This window comes from Calliphora vicina, chromosome 2 (assembly GCF_958450345.1).
Source record: "Calliphora vicina chromosome 2, idCalVici1.1, whole genome shotgun sequence".
NCBI classification, from domain to species: Eukaryota; Metazoa; Arthropoda; class Insecta; order Diptera; family Calliphoridae; genus Calliphora; species Calliphora vicina.
The window spans coordinates 46,075,350-46,096,605 of NC_088781.1; the positions used below are offsets into that span (position 1 = coordinate 46,075,350).

The 21,256-nt window shown below is 32.2% G+C and overlaps 1 protein-coding gene across 1 annotated transcript in view; it reads right to left on the reverse strand.

Annotated features, from left to right (window-relative positions):
- The window catches only part of crp (cropped), a 53,662-nt gene that overhangs the window by 18,857 nt on the left and 13,549 nt on the right, over positions 1 to 21,256 (reverse strand). The window contains exon 2 of the mRNA XM_065502398.1: positions 15,334 to 15,652. Within this exon, the coding sequence (XP_065358470.1) occupies positions 15,334 to 15,652 (319 nt within the window). The remainder of the gene's footprint in view (positions 1 to 15,333; positions 15,653 to 21,256) is intronic.

The following is a 21,256-nucleotide window of genomic DNA, read 5'->3' on the forward strand; positions in this document are numbered from 1 at the left end:
GTCCAATTTAATAGAGATCCATCTTCAACGATGTTATGTATCCATACGTTGAGGAAGATATGCCCCTAGTTTGGAGATACCAGCACGACAATGAGCCCAAACACACCTCTAGGGTACGTATTTTGAAGTGGGACAGGCCACTTCAAAATAATTCCTCCAGAAAGCATTCTCTATTAAAGATAATGATATGAATTTAACAAAAGTCCGCCAGATGCTACAGCTGGGCAATATTTCAAAAACAATGTTCTCTTCATATAAAGATACAAGTTGGAATAAAATTTAAATTTTAATTCAGCGAATTTGGGTAGAGCTAAAATTTTGCGATTCAGACATTTCAATGAAATTTTAACTACTTAAATCTTATAAAAAGACAACATGTTCGATATAAAAATGTTGAGCACGATATCAGTATAGACATCCCAAGGGGGACCAAGAGAGCCGATCGCCGAGGAGGAGATGCGTGCACTAGGCACGAGTTATTGATAATACCAGCCGAACGAAGAAGAATGGCACCAGGAAATCTCTGGCCTTTCTGACTAATAAGGAACAGAAAGATCCGGGGTCATTTCCCTCAAAGAATAATTATCTTCTCGAGAAACACAGACATGACGTTAATAGATTCGAAGAAATCCGCGGCACCGTAGTGTAATCTTCGGAGAGTCTTCTTCTGGGGATCAGCAGCGGATTGCAGCAAGGATGGTGACTCCTCTACTACCGAACAGCTCAGGGCTACGGTTAGAACTGCGGGTGGTAGTAGGTGTGAGGGGTGAAGGAAGCACGGAACCTTCTGACTGTTTCCCTTAAGGGTTATCGTATGGGAAACATTACAGGAAACGGATCTGGATGCTCCCAATCATCTTCATCAAAGGCACCGGGCCATACGAAAACGGCGAGAACAGCTGGAAAAACTCCACAGAAGGAGACCATTAGATATTGAGATGACCAGCCCACATCGTCAAATAAAAAGGTGAAGAAGTCCTTGAGTCAGTATGTAAACATCCAGGCCGCTGTCATCGATCGGAATGATCCGGATGGTAAGATTAGTACCGATTAGTATGGCAACTGTGTGAAGGCAGATTTTTGGATGTGATCGCCGTCTATAGTGGTAATTCGGAGGAAGCATCCTTCAAAGTTACTGACTGGACTAAGGGAGACACGATTGCCAACGGTGGCAACAAAAATTCTTTTGATCTTAATCCAGCCTCAAAACTGGAAGTCATACACGCCTCGGAGTTACCGCTTAGGTCAATAGTGACAGTGTGGATTCCAAACCACAAACCGTCCCCCCGTTATACCGGTAGAAACCATACTGGCAGTATTGGCCAAGCAAAATGATTATCTTCTAACAGATCAATTGCTATCGGTGTCCTGATTGCTGTGTAAGGAGAATACTGGGAGGGATTTGAGGTTAGCAGTGAATCGGAAATCCCTGGAAGTCTTGGATAAGATGATGAGAGGTGTTGGCAATTTCGTTAGTGGTCTGATAAACCTGCATCATTGTAAAACGGCTTTATCAGAATTGTCAACATTCCTCATCCGATCCCAGACTGACATGGCCCTGATCCGAGAACATTGGACTAATCAAAATAAATAAATATTTAAAACACAATTACGTTTAAGGGTTAAACTGTAATTATCGTTTCCCATATTAATTTAAATGTTTATCCTAATTACATAAGGAGTTTCATGTTAAATTAACAATTGTGTGGGGATTTACATGCCCTAGCTTTAAGATTTACCACTAGACTTTTGAAGCAGTTAAAATGCACTTAGTTAAAAGTGCCATTTAACTTCTAAACCAAAAATGTCACGTGTAACAAATTAGCAACATTTTATGTTATTATTTACCTTAAATTTATTTGTGCAATATAAATCTGTTCGCATTGAGCGTTTCTCCAAATGTATATTAGAATGGCACTTCTGCATTGCTTTGTTTTTAAATGAGGCAAACTATTTTTAATCACTAAAATTATTCTCTTATATAAAGGCATTAAGTAAACTATGGCACTTTTCGAAATAACCATTATCCTAACAAATTATGCAGTCTAGAAGCATTTTTTTCTACCTCTAATTCGCTAAAATAATAGCCTTGGTCATTTTAGGTTATCATCACTGTGAGAATGACAGTGTGAGTGACAGTGTGAGTGACACATGTCAATAAACCAGGAATCGAAAAGTTCCGACTGCCACATTTTAGGCAGGTGAGTTCTCTTATTAATTCTATATTTTGTAACAAAAACTCAGTGCCACCCTAATTGCCAATCAAATTGTGTGCGGTAGTATATGTTTGCAATTAGTTTGCACTTGCTATTTAAACAGCAACAATGTAAATAAAAACATCACATTTTACAGCTCTTATTGTTGTAACTGTAAAATGACGGACGGGCGAGTGCGATGTGATGTGTTTGGAAAATACAAAAAAATTACAACAACAATGTATTAGGTATATTTTAGTACAAATAAGGAAATGTTGATATGTATGTGGAAAAAAACGCTTAAAACGTAAATAAATTGAAATGTTTTAATATTTTTTTTTTTTGCAAATAGATTCGTGTGTGCTTTTTTCTTCTTGTTTGAAAACCTGATTTACGTAAAATAAAAACTTTCTATGAGGTTTATTAGAGAACAAATTAAAAAAAAAAAATAAACAATTGCATTAGTTATTGGATTTAAAGCAAAAGTGACAATATTACAAATATATATACATTAGGTCTTGTTATATTTACATTAAAAAAGCTCTATTCATCGACAAGTCAAAAATGCTTACATATTTTGTCACATATGAGAAGTCGCAGAACAAAAGGTACCTTTTCGAATTTGTTTACAAATTGATTTTTTAGTATTTTTATAAAATTTGGGTTGAAATCTTCTAGAAAAAATCAATTTCCCAAAATTTTTAAATTTTCCAAAAAGTACCTTTTGTTCTGCGGCTCCTCATATGTACGTATTTATGAGTAATTATATCTTAATAAATTTGTAAATGAAAATAAGTTTATACAAATTATAATAGAAATACTCAATATTAAATTGTTTCTATTTTTAAAATTTGCTTTATTTTTAACCCTTTAACAAATCTAGCGTGAATGCTGGCGAGACAGTTTTAATTATTGTGTTATATTTTTAGAATATAAAATACAAACAGTAAAACACAAATAAAACAAAAAAACGAAAGCAAGCGACAGCGCCCTCATAGTAAAATTAACCTCTATGAATTTTTTGTTTTATGAATGAATTTCTATGATGCTTGGGTGTAATGTAATGGATGTTAAATAGAAAAAAGGCCTAACTTTTTTAGTACAACACATAGTAAAACATAATAGTAAGAGTCAACAAAAAAATAAAAAGTACTCAAAATGATTACTAAACTACATAAAAATAATGTTTTAAAAGGTGTAAAACACAGAAGCAAAAAAAGAAAAGAGATGTGACTAACTGATTGATTGATGTTTTAATGAATTGTATTGTGACAGACAACTTGCATTAAAAAAAAGAAAATACTATCTAAAAATAACTTTAGTTCCTTTTAGAAAGTTAATGTTTTTAACACTACTATTTGTTTATTAGTAGAGATATTATTTTGCAACAAACATATGTATACACAGAGATACTTTTCATTTAATAACTTATTAGTTTGTATTCAATAGCCGCAATACCACAATGTTTGTTATGATATCTATCAGTTGTTGTTTTTATTTATTTATTTGCGGTTGTTATTTATATGCCTTACAAAATGCAACACTGTTTTTGAAGTGAAATTACACATCCATACAAACAGCGTACACGCATTTAACTTAAATTTTGTTTACATTTTGCAAATGTAAACATTGAATACACACTCACACACACACACACATTGCTCAATGCAATAGAATGCCACCCACACCCCATCATATGTTTTTCTTCTTTCTCTCTCACTCTCACTGCCACATGACAGTTAGTCATTAATTGTTCATGTGTTTTCTTTGAATTTTATTTCATTTCATTTTGTAATTTGATATTTTGTTTTAGTTTTTCTAAATCAATTTAAAAATTTCTTTAATTTTTCTTTCAGTGAATAGCAGAAATAATAACATTTTATAATTTTCTTTTAAAATTGGAAAAAAAATTATGTTTAGCAATTTCATATAAACAAAAAATAATTTTGAGATTCAAAAATAAAATTAAGCATACAATTTGGTTTAATAATATCAAGGACATTTTGTTTAATTAATTTATGATTTAAAGTTATTAAATGTTTTAGATATAAGTTATTTTAAATCATATACAATATAAAATGTGTGAAATCATTGATGTCAATGGGGCTTCATTCTTTTCGACACAAGGGATAGTTAGACGATGTAAAAAATTCACACCGGGATGCCAAAAAATTTGCTGGTTCGTCCCAGCGTGATCCACATGACCTGGAACATTCAAATATGCAATGCAGTCCAAGACGACACAAGACCTAATCTCATAGGAAGATAAGATACAAAGTTTCCACAATTTCCTTCTCAAACATTGATGGAAAAGTGCTATTCCCTCAAAAACAATTTTCTGTATAAAATTAAAATAACACAAGGCTTATTCTTCCTTAAAACTATTTTAAAATTTTATTATGAAAAACTCTAATAAATTATCTGAAAGCTGAGTGATTTTCATACCGACATTTTAATGCTGTTTTTAGGTCATGTTTGTTGGCATTAATAACTCATAGTTAAAATTAAACTAAAATCGTGTCTACTAATTCATAAATTAAATGCAGAGCTTCAAAATAATTCAATTTGAGCTTAATTCACTAAGGGCCATTATTACAACTTGCCTATAAGTTCGAAAGTTAACTTTTACTATTTAAAGTTAACTTTTACCATTTCGAACTTAATGGCAAATTATAATAATAGCCCTAAAAGAATTAATTCCAGCTGAATGGTTAAGAGAATACATTTAATTTGTTTTGCAAATATTGAATTGAATTAAGAGTTAATTCTATCGAACTTTTAGTTGAAGGACAATGAACTGACAGATAACGTAGACCCTCCAGTTGATGTTCGAAAAAAGGTGTTAAAGGTTACCTAAAATCACTTTAATATGTACAGTAAGCGATAAAACAATTTGTGTGAACTTTGAACTTTAATATCTGGAATGGCATCAATCCTTTTTTCGCTAACTGAAAGAATATAGTTTGTTCCAAAAATCAAATTTTGAATTGTTTCTCCAGCTAATAAAACATATTTTTTAGAAATCCCCTTCAAATCAAACTAAAAAATAATTGCAAAATTTTATTAAATTTTATATTTTTTTAAATTTCTTTTATCTACAAATTTAAAATATTAATAATAAATTAATTTCATGAACTAAATAAGACTGAGTATGTACTCTTGCAAATGATGATGGTAATGTATATCTACAAACATCCATATAATAAACCTTTTGTTACATATGTGACTGCTGTACTACAATTTAGGGCGCATGACCGAAATTACGGGAAAAAACGGGCGTATAATATATATTTCTATGTATATATTATAAACTTTTTGGGGTTATTGTGCGAACCTTTATAACCGGGACAAGCTCTATACTATGTACTTAATATTTAGAATATATAGAAGACACATACACAAACACACACAAATACAAATGAGAATTAAATGAGAACAGCAAGGAAAATGTGGAAACAAAACAAAACTGTAAATCAAACATATACACTAATGTAAAGAAGAACAGTGAAAAACTACTACCACCTACCAGGAGTAAACAAAACAAAACGAAAAGAAAAAAAATAGTTATAGTAAATATAATTCGAGTATATAATACTATGGTTAGACTAAAGAAAAGCTGACAATAATTCCAAAGAGTAGGAGGTTAAGGATGACGCTGTCACTGCTAGTGCATGTGTGTGTATTTTAGCTCATCATATGTTCGAGGCAAACAAAAAAAAAATAGACAGTGGAGCAAGAAAGTAAAATAGTGTGAAATAAAATTTTGAGAAATTCTAACAATTTTAATTTCAATATTGGCACAATTGGCTCTCTATTGAGTGTTTTTAGTCAACCAAAATTATTTGATACAGTGAGTGTCACTCAAAATCGTACAGCATATTAAATATTTATATAAATATAAATATATTATATAAACAATTAAAAGTCATTTTATTAATTGGAACAAAAAATATGTATTTCAACAAAAAAGTTAACAAAACCTCAATTCATTAAAAAAAATATTGATGAAAATTAAAGAACATCACAAAATTCATATTTCACTTAAATTCGTACAATTATGTATATTAAATTATAATTAAAACTTTAAAAATTAAAAAAAATGTTAATATTAAATAATCCTAATACTTTGTAGGGTATCATTTGCTATTTTTTAGTGCCTTTACGATTTTAAATGAAGCGTTGATATTCTGGGCACTGACAGTCTTACACAATTTTTTTATTTGTGGATAAGGGCAATTAAAATTATACCCAATTTTCTGATAGGTAATAGCATACACAATATAAAAATAGCATTTTAAAATATTTCCAAAACATCAACTTTCTAAAACTAATGAATAAAATTTGACTACGATGGTGTACGATTTTAAGTGACATTCACTGTATATAAAGTGCAAATAATTGTTTTTTATTTGTTCTGCCCTTCTCAAATATAAAATAGTATTCTGTACCAACAATAATCACTAATAAAGTCCAGCTATAATCCGTCAACATTGAAACATTATACTTGTTTTTATATAGTGTTTCCATTTACATCACTAAAAGCCTTATAGTTGTCCATAAGGAAGTTATCTTACGACTTTATATAATCTAATAATTGTTTCCATCATAGGTCTTTATTTAGTCAAATACTAACATCAATCGTAAACTTTATTTAGTCTAATATTATCCTCTATATAGTATTGTCCTGGTGTTATATATATTTATTTAACCTTCCCAGTTGGACATTGTCTTTGACGATTTATGTAAGACATGTCTTATATCAAAGACAATTGATGACAAGATGAGCGACAATGTCTTGAATGTTGACGAAAAGTTGAGCGACATTGACGTGAATGTGGTCTTCGGTTAGCTTATAGCCGAACGTTTCATTGTTATTGTGTAAACAACAAACTGACCGACATTGTCTCTCTTTTAGTCTTTGACGATTTTTTCTTGCTGCCATTTACATATATGTCGTCGACGAATATACTTTATCGTGCACCTATCATTGAGGATGTCTTGAAGTCGTGGCCAACTGGGTTTGTTTACTACATACCACTTATCTTAATATATATAATTCTTCTGTACGTGTGTTAGTAACTGAACTCCTCCTTAACGGCTGGGCCGATTTCGATGAAATTTGTTGTGTGTTTTTGAGTGGGTCCCTGGATGGTTTAGATTCACAATTGACCTATATAGGAACAATGAGCATGGCACCTCCCATACAAAGTAAAAATTTATTATTGCATTTCTGGAGTACTATTATAGTGGGAGTCTTCAAACTTTGTGTGAGCTATGTCAGAACAACGTCAGCTAGTATCATATATAATTGTCAAATATTAACTTCAATCGTAGATATTTATGTAGTCAAATAATAGACTTAAATCTAGGCCATTATTTAGTTAAATATTAGCTTTTAACATAGGGGTTTATATAGACAAATCTTAGCCCTAATCCTAGGTTTTTATTTGGTTAAATATTAGCTTCTATCGCAGATCTTTATATATTCCAGTAGTTCAAACTGAGCATGAATTTATGTAGTTCAAACTGAGCATGAATCGTATATATTTAAGTCTTCTAAACTTAGCTTATATCACAGATCTTTATGTAGTCCAAATCTTTAAGTCTTTCGTAGATATTTATGGAGCAAACTTTGCTTATATCGCAGGTAGTTAAAACATAGCTACAAAGTAGATCTTTATATATTTATGTCTTTTTCACTTAGCTTACATCACAGGTCGTAGATCATTATATAGTCAAATATTAGCTACAATCGTAGATCTTTATGTCATCCAAGCTTAGCTTCTATCACAGGTATTTATATAGTTTAAACCTAGGTTCTATCGCAGGTCTTTGTATAATCCAAACTTAGCTTCAATCGCTGGTCTTTATGTTGTCAAAACTTAGCTTCTTTCGCAGCTCTTAATATAGTCCAAACTAGTATTCTATCTCAGGTCTATCAGCCCAATTAAAACTCACGCGGGAGTTTGTTCCCCTGGAGTTTTTTTCCCATTGAATTTGAATAAGAAAAATGGGCTGTATATGTAGTCCAAACATAACTTCCATTCTAGGATCTTTTGTGCAGCCTTAAATTGTTCATCGCAACTGATTTAGGATACGTATGAAGCCAACTATTCTATTTGATGCGAGATCAATTACGTCCCCCGGGGCTATAACGGATCTTCCGAGCGATTTATATCTGCAGATTAACAGCAATGTGATGTCGCATAGAACATGTTCAGAGGTTTCTGTATGAAGATCACAAAACCGGTACTGTTCATTCTCAACAATACCTAATATAAATTGGTGATGCCTTAAACCACAGTGTCCGGTGAATAATCCACTAAGTATTCTCAAGTCACCCTTTCCGAGTGATAGCAACAACTGAGATCTAGTTTGGACTGTCTAATTCCTGGTAAATTACCCCAAAATCGGGCAAATTCCAATTCAACCCCAGAACGAATACCTTCCATAGTGTATCCACGTGGGATGCCAAAGAATGACCTCACTTCATGTGATGATAAGGCTCTCAGAGCAGCTTAGCTATCCGACATAATAAATATCCTAGTATTCCTTAATCTCCTTCTTAAACATTCATTAAAGCATATAAGAATGGCGTAAATATCCGCCTGTAATATTCATGTATTCATTGGGATATCCCTTTGAAAATTGGGCCCATTAATACCAGCCCCAGTGTCACTATTAGCCTGTTTGGAACCACACTTGATCGGCATTATCAAATTTGTTAATCAGAAAATTTTTTTTAAACTAACACCAAATGCGAAGTGTAGCTTGTCTGCAGAAACACCCAGAGTCTCTGGCAGGAATCGAACCCGCAACCCTTAGATTGATAGTCCAGCACACTATCGTCTAGTCTATAGTAAACTTTCCCGCTCTAGACCCACTGTGTTAAATAATCATATTATTAAAGTGGGTGCTGTTGGGTGGTGGGTGGTAAATTTGGATAGTGATATTGAAAATTAAACAAACAGCTAAGAAATCTGTGTTTCTAGAGAGGGTAGTTTTTTCAGCTTGCATGTTTCTTGTTGATGTTGTTGTTTTTATTTTTTTGTATGCCCTCGATGTACGGGAAAACTGGAAAATGGATCGATATTTAAAGTGACAATAGAGAAAAAGATTACACCGCACCAGCAGCAACATAACGAATATTTCCAATTTTTCGTGTGTTTCATTCCCTTATTTCCAGCAATTACAATATTTTCCAAAAATAACAGGCGCCGTTTTCAATAAGCTGATACAACATTTGTGCTAAATACATGATAAATGTACACTACATACATATATAAATACTAGGAGTATTGGCAATTTTGTTTTGTTTTTGTAAAACAAAAATAAAGCCTCAATATTTTGTTTCATATAGGTTAAATAGTTACTAAAATTTCTGTAAACCTACACCAATAGTTGGTTAGACAAAAATCATAATAAACAGAAAATAAATCATAATTTTAAATTATATTATAAAACATATTATTGTATAGACATATTTAGGCTAATTTGTAATTTAATTATACTTATATATATAGAAACTTTGTATTATATATGAATAGTTTTTTTTTTGATTTGCATTAATGAAGAAAAAGGTCATTAACCCGTTATTGTATATTTCCTTCAAAATGTATGTGATGTGAACAACAACATATAGTATATAAGCTAACAGTAGCAGGCAAAAGGAAATCTTTCTGAAAAACTATTTAGTTATATTTGGGTCGAGTAGGTGGTATGGGTTAGAATATTTAAAATATAGTAAAGCACAAATTGTATACTATATATGTATGTACATCGGGTAGTTATAATTGTATCCTGTTCAAAATGCACTTTACACACTTTGGCAACGGCAACGTCAAGTCAACAACATCATCATATGGGTGCGGCATCGTCAGCAAATTATTTTAGATGAGTTGTGGTGCTGTTTGTAGTAGTAGTAGTTGTAGAGTAATAGTTGTAGTAGTAGTAGCAGCAATAATATCCTTAATTGTTTAGAAAGAGACCATGAATATTTACATTTGTTTTTGTGTGTTGTCAGTGTGTAAAATATAAAAACGACCTGATTTTTATTTTTTTTGTAGTAGTAACCTGCTTTTTTATTAAATATTTTTTGAGCTGCATAAATAATTTGAACTTGCAGAAGAAGGATACAAATAAAAATGTTCAGTTCAAATACTACAACTGTTTTAATTGTTACTACATGTTAAAAGGCAACACATCAGATGTTTATATGCATTAGAAGCCGTCAATTTAGGTAGTTAGAAATATGTTATCAGTTAAGGCAAACATCGTTATAGGGTCCTGAACTTTTCGTTATACGGGTACAATTCACAAATTTAAAATTAAATCGTTAAATATCTTCGTTTGGTATGTAAATGTTTGATCAAATCTCCTCTTCTACGCATTCAATAGAGTTAGTGCTGGTTCACACACGTCAAGTTTATTTGATCAAGTCTTAAGTTTATATGAGAGAGATAGAGAAAGAGGAAAATCTTCCAATCTCCTCTCTTCTCTCTTCTATAAACTCAAGACTTGCTCAAATTAACTTCACGTGTGTAAACCAGCACTAACTCTATTGAATGGTATTAGGTCGTAATAAATAGACAACTGCGAAAGAGTGCAGCTGTCTTACATTTTCAAATTTTGAAGCGGTCCTCAATACAAATAATGTTAAATTTTCACGTGTCCTGATATGGTTTTTTCCATGTTAGGAATATCCTTGTGGAAGTTCTTTTTATGATTACAGATTTTCAAATATTCCATTGTTACAATCTAGAGTTTAGAAATTCGACTTTATTATTTTTATATATCATTAACAAGATCACTCAATTCAGCTTTCTTACTTCACGAAATAGAAGGTGAACTATATGTGATTACGCTAGTGATTCATTGCCCTTTAACCCAATTTTTTTTTTCACCAAAAGTTTTTTTCGCTAGATATTAAAAAAAATTGAAAAAACAAAAATAAAAAATTAAAATTTAAAAAAAAAAATTTTAAATTAAAAAAAAAACTTAAAATTTAAAAAAACAATTCAAAAAAAATTTTACCTGAAAATATTTAAAACTTTTATTTTGAAGTATAATTTAATGAAGGGTATATAAGATTCGGCACAGCCTAATATAGCTCTCTTACTTGTTATTTTTATACCCTTCACCTTCGTGAGAAGGGTATATATAAGTTTGTCATTCCGTTTGTAATTTCTACATTTTTCATTTCCGACCCTATAAAGTATATATATTCTGGATCCTTATAGATAGCGGAGTCGATTAAGCCATGTCCGTCTGTCTGTCTGTTGAAATCAGTTTTCTGAAGACCCCAGATATCTTCGGGATCCAAATCTTCAATAATTCTGTCAGACATGCTTTCGAGAATTTTGCTATTTAAAATCAGCAAAATCGGTCCACAAATGGCTGAGATATGAGGAAAAAACCAAGACAACCTCGATTTTTGACCTATTTTTTACCTATATCTGGATTACTAAGACATTAATATAGACAATATGGATATCTAATGATAGATATTTCAAAGACATTTGCAACGACGTATATAAGATCGGGAAAAAAATTTTGAACCCGATTTTTTTTTTTTTTAAAAAAAAAATTTAAAAAAAAAAAAAATTTTAAAATTTAAAAAAAAAATTTTTTAAAATTTAAAAAAAAAAAATTTTAAATTTAAAAAAAAAAACAATTTTAAATAACAATCGAAAATTTTTTTTTTCCAAAAAATTCAAAAAACATCTGGAAAAAAATTAAATTTTGTTTACCTAAAAATATTTAAAATTTTGAAGTATAATTTAATGAAGGGTATATAAGATTCGGCACAGCCTAATATAGCTCTCTTACTTGTTATTTTTTCACTTTATTTTCTTTCCTCAGATAAACTTTCAAATCTTATAACTAAAATCAAATACTCTTTAACGATAGCCTTGATATGAGGCTCTAGGAAGGCTTCGTGTTTAGGTTTGAGTAAAAATTATACTCCCGAAGAAGCGGATTAAGAGTTGAAATAGATCGACTCAAACTAGTGATAGATTAGCCACTTAGAGAATGTAAATAATGGATTATTCTCCGACAGTCCTCACGACTTTTTATTTCCGCATCAAAGGTTATGTTGAGAGGTTGAGGGTGTGAACTCCTAGGAAAATGTTATTCTACATATCCATAAACCTATATCAAATAAAAGACGGCTAGGTTCCCTGGATATAATTTCTCGGTGATTTCCAATTTGAATTCCTAAGATTTTCCAAGTAATGTTCCAGCGATTGGTACATATCATAGCCATATGAGCCAGATAATACTTCAGCAATGTATGTATGTCCAGTTGACACATTAACTAGAATCTTACTACTACTAATAGACTAGGATTTACAATCTCCTTTGTATTCTCTTGGTTTGGGTATCTCCAAGAATGTCGGTCGTTTAGCCGACTTGTTCATTTATTGCCCATGCTTTTCCATTTTCCAGGGTGATGTCATTAATGCAGTCCGCCTTTTCGTTCCCTATGATGATGTAATGGCCTGAGACCCATGTTATCTCAAGATATTCGCAATTTGAATAAGAATTTATCTCTAACGTTCTAAGCTTGACTATCCGTAAATATACGACTTGGAGTTGTTATCAATCCTCTTCAACCATTTAATAACCTCCGTAATCGCCTTTATCTCAGACTGAAGAACAGAATTGTGATCTGGTAAACGAAATTATTTACCTATGTTTCGAGCTTAGTTATTAAAAACTCGTTCCCGCTCGTGCATCTACTTTTGAACCATTTTTATATAAATCGATTTCTTGGTCATTTCATACTCTTGCTACTTCATCCCATTGTTTCCCTTCCGGGACTTCCGAACTTTGACAATTGATAGCGGCCATACTGTTGAAGCTACATCTGTTGAATTGGTTGTCATTTATTCAGTTTGTTTTGCAAAATCACTATGGACAGTTACGGCGTTCACAAACACGTGCACTTCCACTTGATATCGTGCGATTTAACACCGTTAGACTTTTTCTTAAGTCGCGCACGTCAATGCGAATAAGCCACAAACCATTCAAAAGAATAAAAAATGTCAATGATACTTTGTTTTATTTAAATTTAAATATAGGAAAGGTTAATAAAATACCCAATATTTCCAACGTACTTCAATAATTATGGCATGCCTTGCTCGTTAGAATATTGAAAACATTAGTACTCCACAAGATGGTGTTTTATCACTCGTGGAACTCGACTCTATGAATCAAAAGAATGATGTCGTGGCGTGGAAATGATCGCATTGAATGAAATCGGTATTTCAGATGCTCTGCTTGAAGAACCAGGAGTGAATTTGGTGTAAATCAAAATAGCTCTTTGATGTGGTACTTAAACCCGTACAAATGTATGGAGTTCTTGTGCATGGCGCTAGGCAAATCCAAACACCGTAGATGCATTGACAAAATTCATGTACCTCGGCACTGATGGTCACAGGGGCCATTGCACTACACCATCTAAGGTCCTATTTCCCAAGAGCGTTACTCTCAATATTTACTCAAGCGACCATATTGAGGACAACATTGTCTATTCCACTCCCAGACCTTTCTTCGACAGGGACTTCAAATGGTTGAAAGAACTAGATGGACACAATACATCCAGAGCAATCCATTTCATATCTTTACTGATGGTTCGAAGTCGATGGTGGGTGTGAGGATGGCTTTTATATTTCACAGACTGGAACTAATGAAAGAACCTCTAATTCATATATTACGAGTATTTCTGTACTTTCTAAATAGGTTTAAAAATCGGACATACGTTAGAATTGGTCGTAGCACACTAGTGTAAATCTATTAAAATGCACATTTTAGCTGTATCCTTTCTTCAAAGTGGATAGATTGGTTCCAAAACTGTTTCCAACTCATGCAAGAGAATGCGAACGCATGAATGGTCTTGAATTTTCCTCTAAAGAGGGAAGAGTAGCGTTGAAATGTAGAAGAGTAACTTTGAGATTCCTTTGTTTTTAACCTTTGACCTTAAATAACTCCATATAGTCCTTATTAATGCAATTAAATCATCTCTTCAAGATTTATTATTACGGTTATTCATCAGTTTAACGGTCCTTCATCTCAATATCTATAATTTAGTGTCTGTGTAATAACAATACATTTTCTTGTTTATTTTAAAATAACTTAACTTTAACAATCTTATACAAATCAAGGTTTTCTTTTGAACACAATTTTAATACTTAACGATATTGACAGGCAATATAATATACTCAAAGAAGTTTTGGGCGGTATTACATTAAATAAAATTAAAACCAAGATGTGCAATGAATATATTTGATGTATATCAACTAAATTAAAAAATATATATAAATAAAAGCAGACTGAATAATAATTAAAAAACCTTCAGACATAATTTTTGCACATTAATATGAGTCAAAAACTTGGGATAACCTACGACAACATTATATACTACAGAAATGGAACGATTTGAAGTTTAATAAAAACGTTCACACAACCGCAGTTTATAAAAATATCAACAAACTCTTGAGAAGAAACTTGAAATCGTCTGCTGCACAAACTGATAAAAGGCGGTTAGGTCAGTTTTTTTTAGTTATTTTTCTTCAAGTAGTTGCAATATTTTTTTTTTAAAACATTAAATATTGAAGTATGAAACCAAAACAAACGCTTACACATAGTAGGAACAGTGTCTCATATTTTGTTTAAAATTTTTATGTTTGTGTCCTTCAATGTGTTTGTATTATTGACGAAGATTGTAGCAAAAAATGGATGAGAAAATAATATTTAAAATATTTACATACATGTTGGCAAAAATCTTGAATAAAATCCAAGTATTATGAATGCGTGACGTAGAATACAAATCATAGTAGCAGCAGTTGTAGCTTGAGGTATTATTATGAATTCTTTGTACTGCGGAATTTAATTCACAAATACTTTAATATGTTTAGAAATAAAATTTGTGCTTGATGTTAAGTCTAGTTTAATGGGTCATTGTTAACAACAACAATGTTTAATTTATATTTAACCATTGAAATGTTTACCCCTTTCAAAGAAATAGTCGACCTAAAAAATGTGACTTCATTTGTTGCTTAAATTTTGTAAAAGTAGTTAATTGATATTGTTGCCTTGATTTTAATTTTGTTGTTATCCGTTTTTAAACACTTACCTTACTCAATTTCTCCCCTTCATGACGTGGTAGTAATAAACGTAAATTTTGAAAACCGGCATTAATACTTTGCATGCGTCTCCTCTCGTTGCTGTTGGCTATTTCACGCCGCATACGTTTCTCATTTTCAAGGGTGGCCTTGTTGACGGGCGGTGGGGGTGGCAGTGTACCGCAGGCCAATTTTGTGCCACCACCACAACCTCCTGTTGATGACATTGAGTCAAGACGTTGACGCGATTTAATCGACTGATGTGTTTCTTCGTATGAACCTTCGCCCGGTATTATATAGGATTCTCCTCCAGAGTCATCTAGTTGTAATCTGTAAGAAAGAAGTAAAGTTGTAGTGAATTTTGTAAAGACAAAATTAACTAAATAAAATATGGATTGTTTTATGAAATATTCTTAAATGGAAATGTGTGGGCATGGTCAAACATTATACGAGAACATTATATCTTTGTCTACAAATATGTATATCAATAAATTTTGGAGGTTAGGTTAGGTTATAAAGGCAGCTAGTTATCAACCAGCTCACTTGGGTCCATGAAATTGGTCCCTTTGTGTTACCCTAAAGATCATGCTCAGGACCTCAAGAGACCCTTCACATGTCAGAACTGGGTTCAATGCCGAACCAACCTGACGCACGAATGAACGAATCCATCCTCCTGACATCCAGAGTAGATAGATCCGCTAGGCCGTGCAAAAATGGACTACCTATTGTCGCAGTCCGCACCCCTGCTAAGGCATGGCAAAGACAGAGGAGATGTTCAATCGTCTCATTCTCGTCTTCATCATGGCAACTTCTACAGAAGTCATTATATGGAGTATTCATTCTCCTAGCATGCTCACCTATCAAGCAATGCCCCGTGAGCACTGACATCAGAGCTCGTAGCCTAGCCCGAGGTAGCCCCGTGAGGGACATTGACCTATGATGGTCATAAACGGGCCAGGTGAGTCTCGATATCGTGCAGTTTGTCAAGTTAGACCATCTGAGTTGAGCAGACTCAAATAATTTACGCTGTATGATTGACTTACAGCAAGACAGCGGTGAACCGACCAAGTTATCGATCTCGTCAATTTGTAGACGTGAGCCTCTTTTGGCCAGTTCATCCGCAATAGCATTGCCAAGTACACCAGAGTGACCAGGCACCCAGAATAACTCCAGGTTAGAATGTCCCGCCATCTCATTATGAGATACCCGGCATTCAAACTAATCTGGATGTCGAGTAGACGCCAGATAGGGATTTGATAGCAGGCTTACTGTCGGTACAGATTCGGATATTCACACCAAATAGCCTATAGTACTTCATCCAGTGTACCGCCCTTTTGATCGCTGGAATCTCAGCTTGAATTACACTACATTGATCATGTAGTGTAATTAACTCCAATATCGGAAATAAAAGAAGTCATTAAAGATTTAGGATCTTAAAGCAACCACGAATGATATTGAAGATTGAGGATCTTTAAACAACCACGAATGATGTTGAAGATTTAGGATCTTTAAACAAACACGAATGATATTGAAGATTGAGGATCGTCAAACAACCACGAATGATATTGAATATTTAGGATCTTTAAACAACCACGATATTGAAGATTGAGGATCTTTAAGCAACCACGAATGATATTGTAGACTTAGAATCTTTAAGCAACCAATAATGATATTGAAGATTTAGGATCTGAAAACAACCACGAATGATATTGAAGATTTATAATCTTTAAACAACCACGATTGTTCTTGAAGCTTCAGGATCTTTAAACTATCACGAATGATATTGAAGTTTTAGGATCTTTACACAACCTCTATTTCAATAAAAATATGATGTTTTCTCAATGATTTTATTAATTTTTGACCAAATTTTGTAGCCTGTCTGTTACTGGAACAGAGCTATTATAAAAACATTCTATAAATACCACATTTCTTATGTAATTTTCATACATTCCAAATTGTAGCTTAAAGGATATGCCAAACTAATTTTATTTAATATATAAAAAAACTGTTTAAACTTATTTAATACAAATAGGTAAAATTTCATTTTAATAACCCCATACAAATCAATTTACAATGTAAATTTGTTATATTGCAATTTATTACAGTGATTATCTGCGGTGTGTCTGCATGTTTGAAAAAAAGTTGCAAAACTACATTCCTTTTTAACAAACAACCATTATTCGATTCGTGTGAACTGCTCGACGGTGTAAAACCACATTTTTTTCTATACGTTTTATTTGTTTTTTACACGGTGGTTTTAAGATCATGATGCTGAGATGATCATGCATAAAAACAAACAAACAGAGAAAAAAAAGCATTTGTTGCAGATACATTTGAAATAAAGAAGAAATGAAAAGAAATCTCATTGTAAAGAAGAAGAAAAAGCTAAACTTATATACATTTTTAGTTTTTTCCTTCTCTCTCTATCTCTGTGTCGCAAATAATTCGCTCTCATGGTGTTTCCTTCTCAATTTACAATGTTTATTTTTAGATCTTTCTAAGTTTATGCGGAAAGGTCGTTTGTTTATGTTTTTTCTGTTTTTTCTGTTTGTTGTTATTACTAAACAAAGCTGCCATATGATATAAATATGCCAAGAAAAACGCAAAATGTTTAATAAAGATGTACAAATTACACAAGTTATTCAGTGTAAATATATACACATAATGCCAGGAAAATATCAAATGCTCAATAAATATCATTGGGAAAGAAAGAGCTAACATATATATTAAAGATTCAAGATGTTTAAACAACCTATTGAAGTTTTAGGATATTTAAGCAACCACAAATGATATTGAAGATTTAGGATCTTTAAACAACCACGAATGATATTGAAGATTTAAGACCTTTAAACATGAGGATTGATATTGAAAATTAAGGACCTTTAAACATTGACGATTGATATTGAAGAATTAGTATCTTTAAACAACCATGATTGTTATTGAAGATTTGGGATCTTTAAAGAACCAAGAATGATATTAAAGATTTAAAATCTTTAAACATCGACGATTGATATTGAAGATTTAGGATCTATAAGCAACCAAGAATGATATTGAAGACTTAGGATCTTTAAACAACCATGATTGTTATTGAAGATTTGGGATCTTTAAAGAACCAAAAATGATAGTAAAGATTTATGATCATTAAACATCGACGATTGATATTGAAGATTTAGAACATTTAAATATTGACGATTGATATTGAAGACTTAGGATATTTAACAACCATGATTGTTATTGAAGATTTTGGATCTTTAAAAAACCACGAATGATATTGGAGATTTAGGAACTTTAACCATCAACGATTGATATTGAAGATTTAGGATCTTTAAATATCGACGATTGATATTGAAGATTTAGGATCTTTAAACAAAAACGAATGATATTGAAGATTTAGGATGGTTAAACATCGACGGTTGATATTGAAGATTTAGGACCTTTAAATATCGACGATTGCTATTGAAGATTTGGGATCTTTAAACAACCACGAATGATACGGAAGATTTAGGACCTTTAAATATCGACGATTGATATTGAAGATTTAGGATCTTAAAATATCGACGATTGATATTGAAGATTTAGGACCATTAAACATGGTCGATTGATATTGAAGATTTAGGATCTTTAAACAAAAACGAATGATTTTGAACATTTAGGATGGTTAAACATTGACAGTTGATATTGAAGATTTAGGATCTTTAAACAACCACGAATTTTATTGAAGATTTAGGATCTTTAAACAACCAAGAATGATATTGAAGATTAGGGATATTTAAACAACCACAAATGATATTGAAGATTTGGGATCTTTAAACAATCACGAATGATACGGAAGATTTAGGACCATTAAATATCGACGATTGATATTGAAGATTTAGGACCTTTAAATATCGACGATTGATATTGAAGATTTGGGATCTTTAAACAACCACGAATGATACGGAAGATTTAGGAACTTTAAATATCGACGATTGATATTGAAGATTTAGGATCTTTAAATATCGACGATTGATATTGAAGATTTAGGACCATTAAACATGGACGATTAATATTGAAGATTAAAAACCTTTAAATATCGACGATTGAAATTGAAGATTTAGGATCTTTAAATATCGACGATTGATATTGCAGATTTAGGATCTTTAAACAACCACGATTGACATTGAAGATTTAGGACCTTTAAATATTGACGATTGATGTTGAAGAATTATGGCCTTTAAACATCAATGATTTATATTGAACATTTAGGATGGTTAAACAACCACGATTGATATAGAAAATTTAAAATCTTTAAACATCAAAGATTGGTATTGATAACTTAGGATCTTAAGCAACTACGATTGATATCAAAAATTTGGGATCAGATTGATATTGAAGTTTTCGGTTTAAACAACCGCGATGAATATTTAGGATCATTAAACAACCTCGATTGATATTGAAGATTTAGGATCGTTAGGACACCCAAAATGTCAAACAAATCTGGCAACAGTACTAAACATTCTAATGTGGCAATAATATAGTACTTTGGGATTTGTATAGAATTTCGAGGTTTACAAACATGTTTATTTTCTACGTTTCCTCGGTGTACACTTCTTGTTTATATTTCTCATTTTAAACGTATGTACATTTAATTCGTCGTTGTAACATTTTATGGCGAATTGATTTCATGTACAATTATTTTTGCTATTTCGCCTTAATTTTGCGTTTGTTGTTTAACCCACACACAAAAAAAATCCACCGCAACATACATAAACAAAGAGAGAACACAGCATCAAAACCATAACCATCATCATCATCACCATCATCCATATGGGTATAACTTCGGCGGCTTCATGCACACACCGTCACCATTAACAATAAACAAAAGCGTCTGAAACACTAGCCTGCCTGCCAGTGAAACCAAACAACCAACCAACCAGTCAATCAGCTTTACAACAACATAAAGCAGCTGACATATAATAACAATTTATACATATGCAAGCAACAACAACTGTATTGTACTGTGAGGAAAGTGAGTGAATGTGTGTGTGTGCAACATATTAAAAGGTGAATGAAACTGCATTCCATTCCAATGAAAATTCCATTGCATTCTAGCACAAATTTTATTTTTTTTTTTATTTCAGTTTGTCTTTGGTCTTTATGTGTGCTGTTTATTGTTGTTGTCTTTAGTATTTACTTCCATACAGTGTAAAAAGAACGAGTATGATTTTCTTATGTTTGCAGCATTGGCTGTGGTATGCTTGTTGATATTTTCCATAAAATTGTTGTTATTTTTCCTAATTTAAATTCTGTATACTGCACGCTATGCCGTTCTTATAGGAGAGTACTTCCTTAGAAAAATTAAATTATTTTTCAATGGCGATTTTAAATATGAGCATTTAAACCTTAATGACTAAATCCAAAAGAACGAATAAATTATTTCAAAAATTTGAGGCCAAGAACGAATCAATCGAATTTTGGATGCTCTGGTTCTGGACTCTATGGCGGATGAGGCAAAACTTTCCAACCACTTGTTTCTAAATAGTTTTTAACAGGTATTGCAACATGTGGCCGAGCGTTGACGCTTTTCGGCCAATGCTCGCTTCAAAGTAATCAGTTGCTTTCGCTACCGGCCATAATAGATAGGACCCTTTTGATCCCACCAAATACAGAGAATTACATTAGTGCCATGGATTTTTGGCGTTGGTTGATCGGGCTTCACGCACGATATCTTACGCTTCGGGTTATCGTAATGGATCGCAAGTAATGATTCGGTGCAAAAAATATTTTCTTTTAAATCGTTCAAGCATCGTCTTTCAAGGTCTTTCGGCTTCAATTCATATGGTACAAAATTTCCCTGTTTTGATGAATCCTGCTGTTTTCAAATTGCTGATTGATTAGCTCCCAATGATTTTGCAAGCTCTTGTTGAGTTTGACAACAATCTTAATGGAGTAATG